This window comes from Biomphalaria glabrata, chromosome 12 (genome assembly GCF_947242115.1).
Source record: "Biomphalaria glabrata chromosome 12, xgBioGlab47.1, whole genome shotgun sequence".
Lineage (NCBI taxonomy): Eukaryota > Metazoa > Mollusca > Gastropoda > Planorbidae > Biomphalaria > Biomphalaria glabrata.
This window is the reverse complement of record NC_074722.1, coordinates 20378895-20398595: the sequence shown is the minus strand read 5'-3', so window position 1 is coordinate 20398595 and position 19701 is coordinate 20378895. Positions and strand designations below refer to the sequence as shown.

The following is a 19701-nucleotide window of genomic DNA, read 5'->3' as shown; positions in this document are numbered from 1 at the left end:
ATTTCCCCCAAGTCTTGAACCAAATGGTTTAAAAAAATCTTGAGATTGCTGAATCAAAAAAATATTTAAAATATTAGAAAATCTTGAACAAAATAAACATCAGTCCATGATGACCAGAATATTGAACATCAATTAACAATGACAATGTCTACCATGGTCATAACTAATCAAATCAAAGCCTTTTAAAATGGATCTTTGACATGTAATGAGAAATGTCTTAAGAACCCAATAGGCCTACTTTTTTGGGATACTTTTATGGGATACTTTTATAGATTTTTAAAAATGTAATTTGAAGTATTTCTTATTGTATTTGAAAGCAATAAACTCCAAAAGTCGTGTTCTATTGGGCCAACCATATATCGCTTTGTTAATTAATAAACAAGATTTCTCTGTTTAGATGACAACTATTTGTATTCTAGGTGAAAGCTCAGCTGAAAAAAATGGGCAATTTGCAGCCTTTAAATATTTTCTTGCGTCAAGAAATAGATCGTATGCAAAAGATCATCACCATTGTGAGACTAACACTTGGAGATTTGAAACTAGCCATTGAAGGCACAATTATCATGAGTGAAGTAAGTCTGCAATAGATGAGCAAGTCTGTTACAAATAGACAGCCTAGTAGATTGTGCGGTTTGCGTGCTGGTCTGTCGTTTGGATTTATCGATGGTTCCGGGTTCAAATCCTGCCCGCTCCCATTCCCCGTAAACTATCTTCAACTTTGAACATCCGAAACATGAAACATGTAAAACATTTTACAAACATTTTTTTACTGTATTTTTCTAAGTCAAAGTCATTTTCAATCTCTGATGCCCTTGAGATTAGAACAATGTTAAAAGGTTTATTACAACTGTGTTACAGTGAAGAAACGCTGATCAAATATTGAAATTTTGGTAATAAATAAATTGGAATAGCATTAAATTACTTTTTCCTTAGGGCATTAAATATTAAATTCAATATACACTTATCTCTAGCTGATATATATATATATATATATAGTAAAAGGTAAATTTCCCTTATCAAATAAAATTAATTAAATACAACTATTTAATTAACTAAATGGTTAATTTTTTTATTGACTCATATTTATTAGGAACAATGAACAATTGTGCAAATTTTCAATTTGATCCGAGATTGGGAAGTGGAAGAAATAACCTGTTCAAAATTTGTGCTAGACAGACGGAGTGAGTTGATATGAACTCTGTACAAATATAGCCAATGACTTAATCCATATGGAATTATCTTGAAATACTTGGGTTGGATTTTCCCTTATGCTTCTACTATTAAATCTATAATGTCCCACAGATGTTTCTACACATTGATAAAATATAGTAACAGAAAAATTTGACTGCTTACTAGAAAAGTCTATGTAACTCTTTTTCACTTTCTTTGTTGAATGAATCAACTGACAACTGTAGTAAAAATGTATCACATTCACAAAACTAAACTATACCTTCTCCACCCATTTCGTGGCAGTCGTTAGTGAGAACAGTTGCGCGAGATCAATGATGAAACAGATTGGACGTGAATCTTTCTTTAATTCTCTTATTGTCTAATGGTCTGAGACCCTGAGTCAGAAACGTTTTCTGTAGAGCGAAACTCACACAAATATTTTGTTCTCTCCAAATGTCTACCAAAAGTCAGCAACATTTCTTCATTGTTTAGATAACTAGGTATAGAAGGAAGCAGAACTTTTTTTTTTTAGTTTGGTACATTATATGCATTTAGGACGTTCGAAGTTTCAATGTTTCTTCAGTTTGATACATCATATAATAATAATAAATAAATAAATCATAGCTTTTATATAGCGCTACTTTCATGCTTATAGACCATAGATCCCATATACAGTTAGTCAATTCAAAAAGAGAGGTGCAGTGGCTGAGCGGTAAAGCACTTGGCTTCTGAACCGGAGGTCACGGGTTAGAATCCTGTTGAAGACTGGGATTTTTAATTTTGGGATCTTAGGGTGCCTCTGAATCCACCCAGCTCTAATGGGTACCTGACATTAGTTGGGGAAAAGTAAAGGCGGTTGATCATTGTGCTGGCCACATGACACCCTTGTTAACCATAGGCCACAGAAACAGATGACCTTTACATCATCTGCCCTATAGACCACAAGGTCTGAAAGGGAAACTTTTACTTTAAATTCATAAAGATTTGATAAGATGTCAATAATATCACTGCAAGTTCATAGCAATGTGACCACCATACTGAAGACTTTCTTTTCGGTTATAACGTCTATTTATCACAGGGGCCAAATCAATATTCCTCCCCAGAACTTATTTACTTTCACGTTCACTAACAATCCTCTAGCTAAAGTTTCAACCCTGGATGGCTGCCAGGTTGTGCGGTTTGCGCGCTGGGCTGTTGTTTGGATTTATCGATGGTCCCTGGTTCAAACCCTGCCCGCTCCCATCCTCCGTCGTCCTGCGGAAGGTTTGGACTAGGAAGTAAACTATCTTCAACTCTGAAGGAACACCCGAAACATGTAAAACAAACAACAAACAAACAAACTGTCGAGTGATCATTATCTGTTCTTTCTAAAGATGTAAAACTACTAGCATAGCACCCGTACAGTGATCGGTGTGATGTGTGAGTCTTAGCTGTTGTGTTTGGTAGGAAATAGTTTGTTCATTGTTCATATACACTAATATAAACACCTCTCTCTAACGCATTTAATATCTTGTTATGAACAGAACTTACGAGATGCCTTGGACAATTTGTTTGATGCCCGTGTGCCCAAACGCTGGATTAGATTTTCATGGCAAAGTTCAACTATTGGCTTTTGGTTTACTGAACTTCTTGAGAGAAATGCTCAGTTTTTCACTTGGATATTTTCTGGTAGACCCAATCTGTTTTGGATGACAGGTTTCTTCAACCCACAAGGTAAACTCTTGGATTCTTTGAGAAATTTATTTGCTAATTGTTCTTTTTTTCTATAAAAATGTATTTTGATGTATTTATAAGTTCTCATTAATTAGAAATTAGCAAACAATGTTATTAATAATTAAATGAGCTAATTCTCCTATGACAGGTTTTCTAACAGCTATGAGACAGGAAGTCACCAGAGCCCATAAAGGATGGGCGCTTGATACTGTAACTTTACACAACGATATGACTAAATATTACAAAGAAGACATCAATACAAGTCCACCTGTGAGTTGCTTTTCACAAAGCTTATATCAACTCGCTCTGTCTGTTTTGTCTGTCTGTCTGATAAAAAGTTTTTACACGTTATTTCTCCCACATCCAATTTCGGATCAAGTTGAAATTTTGCACAATTATTTTTTGTACCTTACAAAACAAGCGTCAAATTTAAAACAATATTTAATTAACAATTGATAATTAATTATTTTTGTTTTGTATCAAACAAGGGAAAGAAATCGTACCTGACAGATGTAGTGGTATGGGTTAAATTAGTCCCCTTGAGGAGGCCTGAGCCCTCGAGTTTGAATTCATGCCGTACAACTTGATGCATTTAAAACTGATCACGGTAACCTAGACACAGATACCTCCCCCCCCCCCCCCCAACTGGTTCAGATAAGGGATAGGAGGATCATAGCCTAGTGAGAAGGTTAAAAGCATTAAATTTCGCTAAACAAAATAATTGGTAAAATATTTAGAATCGCAAGCATATTTATTAATGTTAGTGTTAGATCTATTACAAATTTCATGCTTGACTGATTTATACAATTTCACTTACTATAACCTTTTTTTAAAGTATTTTTTATGTTTTTCTCTATGTATCAAAAATAAATTTCTGATTTTAATCAATTTGAGCTAATGTTTTTTTTTTATAAATTCCATAGGAGGGAGTTTTCATCTATGGATTGTATTTGGATGGAGCTGGCTGGGACAGAAGATCTCTTAAACTGTGTGAATCACAACCTAAAGTTTTGTTTATTGCATTGCCTGTGGTTCACATATACGCCATCAACTCCACAGCACCAAAGGTGATTTGTGTTTAGTTTTTACTTTGAATAAGTCAGCTACAAATATTTTTGGACTATATTTTATTTGATTTCAGCTTTCATTGGAACTAGGTATAGAAATAATAGAGACCGACCAACAAGACGATTTGTTGTATGCTTTCTTATATAGGCCCTTATAGTTGGTCCAATGAATTCAGACAACTGGGGGCTGTCTGCTTTACTGCATTGTTGTATGCTTTCTTATATAGGCCCTTATAGTTGGTCCAATGAATTCAGACAACTGGGGGCTGTCTGCTTTACTGCATTGTTGTATGGCCTACTGTAGCTGGAATGTGAGACAACTGATTACATTAACCAGATGGCCTAGCTTTATACGGAACAGCCCCGCCCCACTTATCATAAAATGTCCAGGCTGGATGCCCAAATCTACTGTGTTTATCTAAAAAATAAGTCAATCAATTGCCCTTTTTTATTTAAACTTGTCATTTATTATTTGACCTACATCTATATTTAATGCAACATATAGAAGCAGGGCTGCGAGGGTTGTGGCTGCTATTGTGAAATTTAAAATATGCTGCACCCTCACCACCTTTTTTTTTTCTAGAAAAAAATTTATCAAGACTGTGAGATGGACAAGATACAAAATGTACCCTATGGGATAAAATCTATTTTTAGTTTTAATATGTGTGTGATACATGTAGGTAGGAAAATACACATGACTAATAACAAACAATATAGTGTTGCTAGTTGTGTGATTGAAACCTTGTCCCTCTTTGTGCAGGATCCCAAGCTCTACCAGTGCCCAGTCTACAAGAAACCCTGTCGGACTGATTTAACATTTATAACAACAATTTTAATGAGAACTTCTCAAAGTCCAGATCATTGGATTCTGCGAGGAGTGGCAGCTTTGTGTGATATTAAATGAGTGATGAGTCATTTATTGAAGCTGTTGTGTATTTTGAAGAGAATATTAACTATATATGTATATTTGTGGGGAAAAAAGGAAAACATCAAGCCATAAAAATATATTTTTGTTTATTTTTGGTGGTGAGTTTTCTACATACTCTACACATTTGTTGATTGACTTAGGAAAACTTTATATGAGACTTTTTAAAAACCTATTTCTGAATGTATAATTCACATAACTTACTTTTCTGAATATATAATGTATATATAACACTACTAGCCTACATAGTAATGTATAGGTTACTGAACATTCCTAAAAAATAAAAGTAACCTATTTCTTTGATAATAAATCACTTCATAAAGTAACGTTCGTGTTGCAAGAAGTTTTTGTTCAAAAAAATGTTTGTATTTAAAAAAAAACTGTTTAAAGAAACGCCAACATTATATTGTTCACCACATTCCACTAAGGAAATCATACTATATGTTTTAAAGGATGTCAATGATAACTTTTGTGGGGGAAAAAAAGGAAAGCATCAATTCATAAGAACATATTTCATGCGTTTGGTTGGTGAGTTGTTTACATAGTCTACACATCAATGCAGAAACACATTTTCTAAGGTCTCCCGTTTACAGCACAAAATAATTTCAATAATAATAATAAAGCTTGTCTTCGAGTACGTAGCTTATTGAGGAATGCAGTATTTCCCTTGTCTAGTCGCCCTAATTATCCCGAAAGTAAAAATCACAGTCTTCACCGAGATTTGAACCCGGGACCTCCGGTTCGGAAGCCAAGCGAAAATAATGTTATGGGGACGTTAAAATGGGGGAAGTTCGGCCAAATTATAATGTGAGCATTCGATGCTAAGGAAAAAAAAGCTACGTCTAAAAAAGCATCAAAAAAGAGTATTTAAATATTTCGATAAAGAAAATGTACAGCCGAAGAATATTCAGAGATTGTTTGTGGGAGAAATTACGATGCGCAGGTGAAAAGCATAAAAAACAAAACGGGGTTCCAGAGAGAGAGAGAGCGAGAGAGCGGGCAGTGAAATTTCATTACACTAATTCACGGGCTAAAAAAGGTTTGTTAGTTTGAAGCCTGGGACCAAATCTCAACTCAATTTTAGTAGTCAACCCCACCTCCTGGATAAAGCCTAGCATTTTCCCAGGATCAATGCAATCTAACAGTGTTTTAAGGTTGTCTGTTCTAAAATATTTCCATATTATATCCTGGTATCTGGGGCAATCAAGAAGGATATGTTCTACAGTGAGGTAAAAGTCACAGTACTCAAAGTGGGAGCTCCTCTCCCTTAAGCACAAAGGAGTGTGTGATGTAGGTGTGGCCAATCCTAGGTCTGGACATGGTCGTGCTTCCACGCCTTTAGTTGTAGACCGCCGTATGACATCCACTACAACCCGTCTTAGCTTGTTGTGGGTCCTGTTACTCTCGGTAGGTGGTAGAGGCTATACTCTCTCAGGTCCGAGCAGGGAATTAGGGTTCCTGACATCGCTTAATTTAGAGCTCTCTTTTTATCTTCTCTGTCTGCGGTTTCCTATCCCTCTATGCCTACATGGGAGGGGACCCAGATGAAGGTGACATCCCTATGTTTTATGTACCAATGGAATGTCCACTTCATCTGCCCTAATGCTTGCAATGCAGATATGAGGAATTTTCTCCTGTCTGATGCTTTCACAGTAAGTGCAAGTGAGATTACATGTAACTTGGCCGTAAAGATGGAGAATCCATCGAGGAGTCTATAGGAGATAGTTTTGTTCCTACAATAGCAGGCACATGCAACCTTTTCATCTATCTTGGATCCGTCTGTGTAAATGGTGCCACAATCTCCGTAGCTCTCCTGCAGTTCCCTAAAGTAGTGTACTGCTTGGGTCTGTATTTTCTTTTTTAACGTTAAGAAGGGATGATACATTTAATTTAGATTTACTCCGAACATGCCAACAATCACCAGTCCGTTACGAGAATAGCTAAAGAAAGATGTATTGTGGCAGGGGAATGCAGAGCAAGAAAATACTTTCCAGCTAAAAAAAAAAAATAAAAACACTTAGTGAAGCTCCAGTTCTGCAAGCGTAGTTTGCCCATCACTGGTATAGAACAAATAGGGCAGAAAACAGTCTTTAAAAAAAAATTCGTCACGTTATAAGGACAAACGATTATCTATTCTATACAAATTACGAAATACACACAGGCTATCACGTGACAGTTTTTTTTCGTTGTTTTATCAATATTATCACGTGGCTAAATGTTTTTTTACGATTGGTGAATGAGGTCCATTCTCAAGTCAAATTGTCGACAGTAATTTATTTCTCAGTGAGACATTTTCTGGAACTCACTTTTTTTTAATTCACCCTGCGCATTGTAATTTCTCCGACATAGACGTTTGACTCTATTTGGAAAGACCCGCTTTAAAACGCCCCCCCCCCCAAGCAATGTATGACGTTTCTTAGACTTCTCAATATTTACTATGCCATATGATGTCTGATAGGCCTACACCCTTTTTTTTTTTTTAATTTTTTTAGTATAATGACAACCCTTATTGTTTAGCATCCTCCAATTTTTTATTGTTTTTTTTTAGGCCTTGTGTAGAAATAAGAATAAATACAAACAGTTTGATAGAAAGCTTGCGTTTTTTTGCGAATCTGTCAAAACCTGTTCTTAACGCCTAGGATGTAAAAGGAACCTGTTAACGAATTTCATGCAAATCCGTAATTGTCATCAATCAGTCAGCAAGTGGCGAGCAAGCAGGATATATTTGATAAAATGATTTTGTTTGGACAACTAATAAACAGAAAACCCAACAAGAGGAGAGTTGTATTTTTATTTTTCAAGTTCATATCATACATTTGATCAACTAGAGATTGATAGCATGATTGTGACTAGTGAGCAACATGACACACAACACTATTGTAAGAAGAAATCCAAATGTACATATGTATAAATGGTCTCAACAGAGATATCACATTTGTAAATAGGTAGACAAATAGACAGGCATATATAAACAGGAATAAACACAAATAAACCAACAGTAGATTTCTTTTTTCTTTTAAATAAAAATGAGGAATGTATTGCAGCATATTGCATGTTTTAAAATGAATCTTGAATGTATAGGTGAGCTAAGTTTCAGAAGGAGAATGCTTGAATTGTTGAATTGCCCTGAATTACAAGAGTTTCTATATAACGTTAAGTAAAACCTGAATTTATCATTGGTTTAACTCATTCAGAATTTAAAAAAAAAAGAAATACTGAAACAATGAATATAGTTCAACTTGTCCACTAAATCAAAGGTCAACTGCTTTAGGAGGACCATCATGTTGTTTTGTCTTCTGTGTTAGAACAGACTTAAGATTGAATAAAAGATAACTACATTGTAAGAGTGACTATCAGGACATATAAAGTATGATTTTGTTTTTAAATTATAAAGTGGTATTTAATATTTTTGGCACATATAAAGTGGAAGGTAATCAGAACAGTGTATAAGTCAATGCTTACTTTAAAGCATTTTTAATTTATTGAAAAGAAGAAATGATTAGGTTAGAAAATATACTCATGAATTCCATCAAACTAACACATAGAAATATGAATGGAGAAATGAAATAAAATATTTTATTGAAAACAAAAGATTGTAATAATCATTTTCAATAATTCTAAACAGAGTTATTTCACTTTGTCATTTAAACCAGTAAATAGAGTTCAACCAGCATTAGGACACACACACACAAAATTATATACAAATATATACAATTGTAAAATTTCTCAAATATCTCTTATTCTAATTCTTGAACTTCTTCTGTGATGGTTCTAACTGAAGCTATTTGAAAGAAGTAATTAGCTTGGACAGTAGGTCAGATCAGTTCAAACTGCATCTATTTGAAAGAAGTAATTAGCTTGGACAGTAGGTCAGATCAGTTCAAACTGCATCTATTTGAAAGAAGTAATTAGCTTGAACAGTAGGTCAGATCAGTTCAAACTGCATCTATTTGAAAGAAGTAATTAGCTTGGACAGTAGGTCAGATCAGTTCAAACTGCATCTATTTGAAAGAAGTAATTAGCTTGGACAGTAGGTCAGATCAGTTCAAACTGCATCTATTTGAAAGAAATAATTAGCTTGAACAGTAGGTCAGATCATGTCAAACTGCATCTATTTGAAAGAAGTAATTAGCTTGAACAGTAGGTCAGATCAGTTCAAACTGCATCTATTTGAAAGAAGTAATTAGCTTGGACAGTAGGTCAGATCAATTCAAACTGCATCTATTTGAAAGAAGTAATTAGCTTGGACAGTAGGTCAGATCAGTTCAAACTGCATCTATTTGAAAGAAGTAATTAGCTTGAACAGTAGGTCAGATCAGTTCAAACTGCATCTATTTGAAAGAAGTAATTAGCTTGAACAGTAGGTCAGATCAATTCAAACTGCATCTATTTGAAAGAAGTAATTAGCTTGAACAGTAGGTCAGATCAGTTCAAACTGCATCTATTTGAAAGAAGTAATTAGCTTGGACAGTAGGTCAGATCAGTTCAAACTGCATCTATTTGAAAGAAGTAATTAGCTTGGACAGTAGGTCAGATCAGTTCAAACTGCATCTATTTGAAAGAAGTAATTAGCTTGAACAGTAGGTCAGATCAATTCAAACTGCATCTATTTGAAAGAAGTAATTAGCTTGGACAGTAGGTCAGATCAGTTCAAACTGAAGCTATTTGAAAGAAGTAATTAGCTTGGACAGTAGGTCAGATCAGTTCAAACTGCATCTATTTGAAAGAAGTAATTAGCTTGGACAGTAGGTCAGATCAGTTCAAACTGAATCTATTTGAAAGAAGTAATTAGCTTGGACAGTAGGTCAGATCAGTTCAAACTGAATCTATTTGAAAGAAGTAATTAGCTTGAACAGTAGGTCAGATCAGTTCAAACTGCATCTATTTGAAAGAAGTAATTAGCTTGAACAGTAGGTCAGATCAGTTCAAACTGCATCTATTTGAAAGAAGTAATTAGCTTGGACAGTAGGTCAGATCAGTTCAAACTGCATCTATTTGAAAGAAGTAATTAGCTTGATCAGTAGGTCAGATCAGTTCAAACTGAAGCTATTTGAAAGAAGTAATTAGCTTGGACAGTAGGTCAGATCAGTTCAAACTGCATCTATTTGAAAGAAGTAATTAGCTTGATCAGTAGGTCAGAAAGAAGTAATTAGCTTGGACAGTAGGTCAGATCAGTTCAAACTGCATCTATTTGAAAGAAGTAATTAGCTTGAACAGTAGGTCAGATCAGTTCAAACTGAATCTATTTGAAAGAAGTAATTAGCTTGATCAGTAGGTCAGATCAGTTCAAACTGAAGCTATTTGAAAGAAGTAATTAGCTTGGACAGTAGGTCAGATCAGTTCAAACTGAAGCTATTTGAAAGAAGTAATTAGCTTGGACAGTAGGTCAGATCAGTTCAAACTGCATCTATTTGAAAGAAGTAATTAGCTTGGACAGTAGGTCAGATCAGTTCAAACTGCATCTATTTGAAAGAAGTAATTAGCTTGAACAGTAGGTCAGATCAGTTCAAACTGCATCTATTTGAAAGAAGTAATTAGCTTGATCAGTAGGTCAGATCAGTTCAAACTGAAGCTATTTGAAAGAAGTAATTAGCTTGGACAGTAGGTCAGATCAGTTCAAACTGCATCTATTTGAAAGAAGTAATTAGCTTGATCAGTAGGTCAGATCAGTTCAAACTGCATGTATTTGAAAGAAGTAATTAGCTTGGACAGTAGGTCAGATCAGTTCAAACTGCATCTATTTGAAAGAAGTAATTAGCTTGAACAGTAGGTCAGATCAGTTCAAACTGAATCTATTTGAAAGAAGTAATTAGCTTGATCAGTAGGTCAGATCAGTTCAAACTAAAGCTATTTGAAAGAAGTAATTAGCTTGAACAGTAGGTCAGATCAATTCAAACTGAAGCTTTTTGAAAGAAGTAATTAGCTTGGACAGTAGGTCAGATCAGTTCAAACAGCATCTATTTGAAAGAAATAATTAGCTTGGACAGTAGGTCAGATCAGTTCAAACTGAATCTATTTGAAAGAAGTAATTAGCTTGGAGAGTAGGTCAGATCAATTCAAACTGCATCTATTTGAAAGAAGTAATTAGCTTGGACAGTAGGTCAGATCAGTTCAAACTGCATCTATTTGAAAGAAGTAATTAGCTTGGACAGTAGGTCAGATCAGTTCAAACTGCATCTATTTGAAAGAAGTAATTAGCTTGAACAGTAGGTCAGATCAGTTCAAACTGAATCTTTTTGAAAGAAGTAATTAGCTTGAACAGTAGATCAGATCAGTTCAAACTGCATGTATTTGAAAGAAGTAATTAGCTTGGACAGTAGGTCAGATCAGTTCAAACTGAATCTATTTGAAAGAAGTAATTAGCTTGATCAGTAGGTCAGATCAGTTCAAACTGCATGTATTTGAAAGAAGTAATTAGCTTGAACAGTAGGTCAGATCAGTTCAAACTGAATCTATTTGAAAGAAGTAATTAGCTTGGACAATTGGTCAGATCTGGTGCATGTCTACCTTTCTTTATATAAAAATGTGTCACTCCACTCAACTTTGAAAGAAGTAATATACTACTATAGAAATATAAAACTAGACTGGAAAAAGAATCTTTCAGTCTTCATCATTAGAATAATAAAGCACTGTCACTGGTAAACATATATAGATCAACACAGTCCCCAGACAAACTAGTCAATCCATTAATAATTGCTTTTATATTTGCTGTTTATGAATAGATTAGTATGCTGATCTAACAATGCTACCTTAAAGAAAGAAATGGATCACTATTGTTTTGTTAGTTCATACTTCATCATTTGTTGAGGGAATGTCGAAAAAAAAAAAGGCTAAACAACGTAAAAACTAGTGTTTAAAAAAAAATTCAAATGTTCTAACATCAGTCACAACATTACTGGTATGCATGACCAAAGAACTAAGTAGTATTATTCTACTACTCCATGGGAAGCTAGTTCCATTAAAACATTATCTAAATATTTTGGATCAGGATATCCATGGCCAAAAGCATTACCATAAGACTCAGTTTTATGATGAATCTCATTCCATGTGAGTGTGTTCTGTTCTCCAGTTGTAGTTGAAGTACCAATAGTGAATGTAAGCCTGCGAACAAATGCTTCTATCAGAAGCTTTAAAACCTGTGAAGAACAAGAAGATTTTTTTATAGACTATATTTTATTGAAATGGTCTAAAAGGGTACTTAAATATTTTTTTTTAAACTACCATATTGAAAAGAAAATCAAACAGAAAAGTGAATTTATAATTTTTTTTTCAAGAAGATTCAAATTATAAGTAAATTTTTTAAAAAATATCTAGCTTTAAAAACATGACTGGAAAAAAATATTATAAATAAGTATTGAACTACTACAATAATTTTCTAGCGTTTGTTATTGTCAACAGTTATTTCCAGTTAATTATGTCCAGACCTACCAAAAATCATCTAGGCTTGTTTATAAAAAATATATTTTTTAATTAGTCTGTTTTATCATAAAATGGAAAAAAGTATTATTATTTCTAAACCCATTTTTTAAACTCAAAAACCTTAATACTTATAGATCTATTGATAATATATTAGTAATAAATGAACTATTGATACGAGAAAAAGGACTGTTAAGACCCGGCTGAAGTGATAAGCAAGATATGAGAGACAAAGCTGTCTGGAACTTAGAGCTGTCCTCCTTTAAGTTACCAGAGAACTGGATTAAGGACCTGGAGTGACACTGGTAGTCAGTATTAAGGTTTTGGCAGGAATGGATTGGTGGAACTAAGGACAAGACTCCTTGTGTAACTGGTAATTAACACATCATCTGATATTTAATTCCTTTTGTATTCCTTTCATTGAGTGCTTGCCACAGATTTATTACAATTGGTGTCAGAAGTGGGATTTAGGCAGCTCAACGGAAGGTAAGAATTAGAGATGGGAAACGAACTGAGCTCAAACCTCACTTATGACCAAACCGAACCCCAACTTTCAAACTGCTCGGTACGAACCGAACCGAACGAACCCTCCTTATCTTAACCGAACTAATTTTGCAATTTGTACATCCTTTATTTATATATATTTTTGGATTAATAATAATAAAAAAATTACTTAAATATTTTATTTAAATTCTAATGATTCCATTATACTTTGAAAACTTGGGAAAGAGGGGGGGGGGAGGTATTTTGAAAACTTTAAAAAGAAAATAAAAAGCAGCACGCTGGGATTCCCATGGGTTTTCCCATACGTGCCGTATCTCTCCTGGCATTGAATTTTCGCGGGCTGTTTGCAATATTGGTTTTGAGTCGAATAGGCGCCCTCTAATTAGATCTAGATCTAGACTCTAGTTCTTAGTAATTAGAAAGTCAACATTAAAATATTGTCACTTTTATTTGAGATGGCTGTTAGTTGAGAGTATAATATTTCTCCGATTAGAGAGTGTAGATATAAATCTACCTTAAGTTCATTTGTGTCCTAGTTTAAAATACATTTTAATTATCTTCTATTTAGTGATTTATTTTTAGAAAATTGTGAAGCATTCCATATTGGAATATTATCAATGGCGTAGCAAGGGTGGGGGAGAAATGGAAAATCCCCCGGGCCCCCACTTGAGGGGGCCCGAAATGAGTGTTTTTTTACAATAAATATTCAATATTATGCAAAATGCAGGGGCCCCCAAAGAGGTCAAGCCCCTCCTGGGCCCCTAAATGATGAAAAATTCCTAGCTATGCCCTTAAATATTTTTACCATTATTCTGTTTTGAATTATTGATCATCAGTATTTTTAATGCAGCGTTTCTCAAACTTTGGGTCCTCCCCCGTGGGTGGTGATGGCGAGTACCTGGAATTGGGGAATGGGGAGACGCAACTTCCTGACAAAAAGGGTTGTCATAGAGTGTGTGTGTGTTTCCTGGTGGTGGTAAGAAGATGTTAAGCGATTGATTAAAGTTTATGCATTGAGGATGATGAAATTAGCGTAATGCAAATGTGAAACCGCAAACAATCTTGAGACACAAAGAGTAAAGACGTTTTGTGGTGACCTAGATTTTGTTTAAATAGCACTATATTTCATCAATATTACATCTCTATCTCAAGTTAAATATGTGAATATTGTTATAACAGTTAGGCTATATTGAGTTGTTCACATAAGAAATTTATTTTAAAGTTTATTAAGTAAATATATAATAATAATGCTTGTCTTAGAGTCCAAAGATTAGTGAGGAATGCAGTTTTTCCCATGGCTGCACAGTCCCAGCTGTGACCTACATATTTTGCCACATCCAGGGCAAGCATAACCACTGTCCGCAGCTGGTCAATTTTTTTTTTTTCGCGTCTGCATTTGTTCTCGGCAGCGGATTTTCTTTTGGTCTCAAATGTGTATCCCGCGGCCTTCGGGAATGAGCTCCAACTGACTCGTTCTGAGGCAGCATGTAACCAGGTGCTCTCTTCTATGTCAGCTAAGCTAAGTTGATGCCTAAGCTGGTCTTTGAAGCGTTTCCATGGGGCGCCTCTGTTACGTCGACCACCTTTTAGCTCACAAAAAAAAAAAGAATGCCTTTGGCCCTGCCCAGCGTAACTGTCGGACCATAAGAAGTCCCTCTATACTATCTTTACCGGTAAAAATATAATACACCTTTATTGGTTCAATTGTACTAGCTGTTTGTAAGCGACAAACCAAAGACCAACTAGAGGGTGCGTCAAATTTTTTTTATTTTCAGTTAACTTATCTGAATATTAGTATAATTACATGTTTAAAAATTTAAATATATTAAGTAGGAGATGTCATTTTACATTGACCTTGTCAACTGTAGACTGCTTTTTGCGAGGCGCGTATGCACAATATGGGTCAAAATGTTTTGAAGAAAACATTTTAAAACATCTCCGCTAGTGTGATTGTTCTGCATTTTTTGTCTCAGAATAGTCGAATTTCTTCCGTATATTGCAATTTATTATAGTGACGACTTATGTGTGAAAAAAAATCCTCGATAGAGATGTCTTTACACGAAGAAAATTTGTTTAAAAAGATCAAGCCAATTATAAAAGTATGTGCACAATATGTAGGCCTACCTAGAATGTCCCTTGCATAATTCTATTGGCCAGGTCTGCCTCTTTATTCTTAGATTTAATATGGCCCTCGACTTTTTTTTTATTATGATGAATAGTGCGTTCTTAAAGAAAGCACATCGATATTAGCCTTTAAAAAAATTCTCTCTTCTTACTAAGAGAAAAAGGTTAGAATATGCTTAGCGCCGAGTCACGCCCAGAATTAATCCACTTGCCGACTTGAGCGAAAACCTGCCGCATCTTCAATTCTATCTACATTAAGAAATTTTTTACAACGCTTAAAATGTATGTAGGCAACATTATTTTGAAAAAGTATTGCCCATAGGCCTATTATATGTTGCAAAGTATTTGTTTTATGTAAAAATTAAAATGAAAGTGTTTTAACTAATAAATTGCATTAAACCTTATAACTTAATTTTGCTATTACATAATTTCATAACATCTAACCGAGCCGAACCCGAACTTTAGACCTGACCGAACCGAACCCGAACTATACTCGTCATCGAACCGAACTTGAACTTAAATCTGACAGAACCGAACCCGAACTTTAAAAGTTGGGTTCGATTCCCATCTCTAGTAAGAATGACAAAGCTGAAGAGACTAGAGGAGCTAAGCAACTTACAGTTGAAGGAGGGCTCCAAACCAGAGAACTGAGGGTAGGCTGGGCCAAGAAAAAGTGTAGACATGTCTTTGGAAGGCTGTCACAGCATTATTAGAACTTCATTGTGACATATTATGACTTGCAAGTCACTTATTCTAAACCATGCTTATAGCACAAGGAAAGCATCTCAAAGTGAAAAGCGTGATGTATTGGCAGTTGTTCAGAAGCCCTTTAAGGGTACGGACCTATATTTCTAGTGAACTATTTTTGGTACTTAGTTGAACATATTGATGCTGAAGTCATATCTTATTTTCTATGGGATTATATTGTGCTGTTAAACTACTATTGGATGTTTAATTGTGTACCCAGTATGTAAAGCTAGAGAAGCACACCAGTGCATGGCTTATTTATATATGTTTATTGTAATAAACCTCATGTCTGTTTACATTGGATTTTGTAGAGTGCTTACTAGTTGTTTTGTCATTTATGTATAGTTTGTTCTTAGACTAAGCATAGCTCTGCAGACTGGCAAGCCTTTGATAATAATACATGCGCGTGAACCCAGATAACATATGAAACAGGTACTACATTCAATGACCTGTATGTTACACAGACTCTGGTTGATGAAAGGGAGGATCAGGAGACCTACTTGTTTGAGGTTGATCCAGATATGAGCAAGATGCTGAACAAATAGGCATCATGCAGGATTCAATGAAGGAGAAGACAGAAGATAAAATGTTGGAAAAGAACAACAAAGTAACACTCAATCAAGACTATGGCTGTTAGAACAATTGCAAAAAAGGCGCTGTTAGTGTTAACGCTCTCTGTGATGACATGTCCTACCTGTCACAAATTGATACTGTGACCTCATTCTATTTCTGACTAGAAATGGAGTCAGTTCAAAGAAGTCACAGGAATAAGATTGTGTTAATTATAACTAATCAATCAGAGAAAGAGGTCAGAAAAAAGTATCAGATATCAGTTTCTAGAAAGTCACAGCTAATAGTAATATTTAGAATAAAAATTTTTGGGATTCTAAAAAAGGACAATTTAAAAAAGGACAATTTAAAAAAGTATAAATTGTGGGAAAGTGAGTAAGTTGAGGTTCTTGAGTTGTAGCTGGTCCATAAGATTTTAGGTATTTTGCATCTTTGAAACCAATTATTAGTGAAAGTAAAGACTAAGTTAAAAAAATAGGTAGGTGTTCAGTTGTGTCACTAGATTGATGTGCTCAAATGTTGTGGATTTATTAGTTTTTAGTTTTAGTTTAGATTTTGTAAGAAAATATGTCAATAGTGCTGTATTGTAAGTTGAATTAATGTTTTGATTATTGTAATGTTCATAAAAAGAAAGGAAAAAGAAGCATAGAAGTTTCTTCAGTATATTTTAGAAATTTTTTCTTCTCCGGCAAGTGATTCTGTTTGTGTCATTATATATATATATATATATATATATATATATATATATATATATATATATATATAAATTATTGATCTTGAAATATTTTATATATATACACACACACAAAGGAAAAATAAGTATTGTATTGCAAACACAATCATAAATAAAAAATTGTCACTCATTTGGCACTATAAACAGTAATGGTCACACTACTTAGTTATGAGCAAAAGTTAACAAAAAAGTTAGAAACTTTTAGTTTAACTAAAAAAAATTTGTTAAGGCCATTGTTTAACTAGAAAAAAAAGTTAAGTTAAAATCGTAGTTGAATTAATTTTTTTTAGTTACTAACTAAAAAGTTTAACTTTTCAACATGTGGTCAGGGTTGAAACGCACTCCCTGTTTTATGGTCATGTGATATCAATAACTTTGATTATCAAAAAAAATGATGCACTTAACAACTATTTAGACAGTCTGCATTTGAAGAGGGTAAAGTAAGATCCTGGTAGAAGTTATGGCAGTAAATATTTGCACTTGAAAGTAGCAGTATTATAAAATGTTAAACATTTTTTGCCAAAAGCTTCTATGCAGTAATATGAATGAGGTTGTTCCGAATTTTTTTGTGAGCCACGTGGAGGTGTTTAATTTCTGTTTCTAGTGGGAATCTGATTAGTGAGTTAGGTCAATATTTAGTGTTTTTTTTAATCTATTCATTTGCGGCAAACAATATTTTTTTAACTGCAGGAACATCAAGTACACCCTTTTATAGTCTTAAGACTTATTATTGAGATCTTATTAAGTCTAAATCAACAGCTAAGCCTATATAGATCTAAAAGCATTAGGGTAACCAACTCTAGAAAAAAATCTTAATCAACACCCTCTCTGACCATAAAGTAAATAGACTGTGTCCAACTGATTTTAACAACCTGGTCAGCTAGACATACACATGACCACATGTAGGCCTAGTGTACTGTACATATGTAGTCAATAATACTGTAAGACTACCCTGCATTAAGCATTATGCAATAGTGTTTGCTTAATGTGGAGAGGTCAGACAAGAAAATAACACACTGGCGTGAATAGTTATGCATGTTCGTAGATATATCTTTACACTAAAATAGTTATACACCCTCCCTGCCCAGAAAGTAAATAGACAGTGTGTCCGACTGATTTTAACAACCTGGCCAGATAGACGTCCATAATGACAAGATCACCCAGTTTTTTCCCTTGCGCGTTTAACGGTTATGCAATAGTGTTAGCTGTATTTTTAGTGGTCAGACAAGAAAATAGCACATCAGCATGGTTAGTCAAGCATGTATTTTACACTATAAAATAGTTATACAGGTCAAATGTTTTAAAAACTCCAATGATTTCATTTCTATTTCTTTGGATACTAGATCTAAAATCTAAATTTGAAATTCTAAATATATGTTATTTAATGAGATTTTAAACTTTACCAGTATAAGTAACATTTTCCGTTATATAATAAGTTAATATAATTTAAAAAAAAAAAAAAAGAGTACCATTATTTTCTAAAGATTTTAATTCAAGGCAAAAATACAAGCACACATATTTATTAAGACATTTTATTTTATTGTGCATTAACGTTTATGTAAGAAACATATTCCTTAACTCTTTGGCTCCGCAACAACGCACAGGATGTTGATTTTAAAAAAGGGGAAAAAAGTCAGACCAACGCTGGGGGCATCGGCTATTTCAAATTTATTTTTTTCGTTTCTATTTCTCCAATTCTTGTTTTTTATTGCTTAATTTTTTATCTAGAATAGTTTCCCTTTGCTAAACATCCGGAATTTCCTTCATTTAAAGTGTTTTTATTTTGTACGAAGTTTGTAGAGATGACATTTATTTTTTCTGTGTGCGTGTTTTTTTAACATGGAGTTTCAACCAAGGCCATATAAACTTTGTAGATCTAAATATTTCTTTGATAAAGAAGTATAAGAATTCAGATGACAGTGGTTTTGTTTCATCTGATGGTGATATTGATAAATCTAATTATATAGATCTAGATCTAGTAAATTAATTTATAGATCTAGACCTAGGCCTAGGTCTAGTAATGATGAAGTTTATCAGCTGATGAAGCAGCTCCACCCCCAGCTAATGTTCAATGTAGATCTAGAACTAGTTTAGCTGTCTCTACATTATCTAGATCTAAATCTAATCAGATAGATGTAGATCTCTAGATCTATCATCTAGGCACTGAAACAACAATTTCAGATTTGTTCCACCAAGAAATTGGGTTGTCAACCTAGACTTAGCACTGCATCTATTGAGCTGGAATGTTTTTTTTCATTGACAATCACATTGTTGATAGTCTTGTCAGCAAAATAAATAGCTATGCTGACCATAGGATTAAATTGAACACCCCTGCTAGAATAAGATCCATTTTCAGAGAATGGAGACCTATAACTATAAAGAAAGACAGAGTATGTAAACACTTTGGGTCAGGGAGAACGGTTTATGTTTGCGCTGGATGGGAGTCGAACCCACACATTCATATTGACTGCTTCCATGAATATCACAACTAGAAGGAATATTTATATACTAAGTACATGAAGAACTTTAGAAGAAAATACTATAAATATATATATGCTGTACAGTTGGACTAGATTTAGGGTAAAAGTGTTTTGTTCCAAGAGTGTTGCTTTTTTATGGACTTTCTCGTTAAAGTAGTGACATTGGATTATTAGTTCCAGTTTATTATTTTTTGCATCTATTGCTGTTTCTTCTGTGGTGTTCTGTAAACAAATGGATAAAAATGAGAAAAA

At 34.1% G+C, this 19701-nt stretch overlaps 2 protein-coding genes across 8 annotated transcripts in view; one reads left to right on the top strand and one right to left on the bottom strand.

Annotated features, from left to right (window-relative positions):
* LOC106055954 (dynein axonemal heavy chain 8-like) overlaps positions 1–6097 on the top strand; it is a 287161-nt gene extending 281064 nt beyond the window's left edge. For 4 of the 5 annotated variants that reach the window (XM_056005342.1, XM_056005340.1, XM_056005341.1 and 1 more), the window contains 5 exons: positions 420–572; positions 2694–2883; positions 3032–3153; positions 3807–3950; positions 4711–6097. In XM_056005342.1, the coding sequence (XP_055861317.1) occupies positions 420–572; positions 2694–2883; positions 3032–3153; positions 3807–3950; positions 4711–4854 (753 nt within the window). In that variant the 3' untranslated portion in view covers positions 4855–6097. The remainder of the gene's footprint in view (positions 1–419; positions 573–2693; positions 2884–3031; positions 3154–3806; positions 3951–4710) is intronic. The other variant, XM_056005343.1, reaches the window with a different exon arrangement.
* A 1550-nt stretch (positions 6098–7647) lies between these two features.
* LOC106055955 (E3 ubiquitin-protein ligase DTX4-like) overlaps positions 7648–19701 on the bottom strand; it is a 36931-nt gene continuing 24877 nt past the window's right edge. For 2 of the 3 annotated variants that reach the window (XM_013212460.2, XM_013212461.2), the window contains exon 11: positions 7648–12011. In XM_013212460.2, the coding sequence (XP_013067914.2) occupies positions 11802–12011 (210 nt within the window). In that variant the 3' untranslated portion in view covers positions 7648–11801. Of the gene's footprint in view, positions 12012–18469; positions 19672–19701 lie in introns of those variants that run through there. The other variant, XM_056005348.1, reaches the window with a different exon arrangement.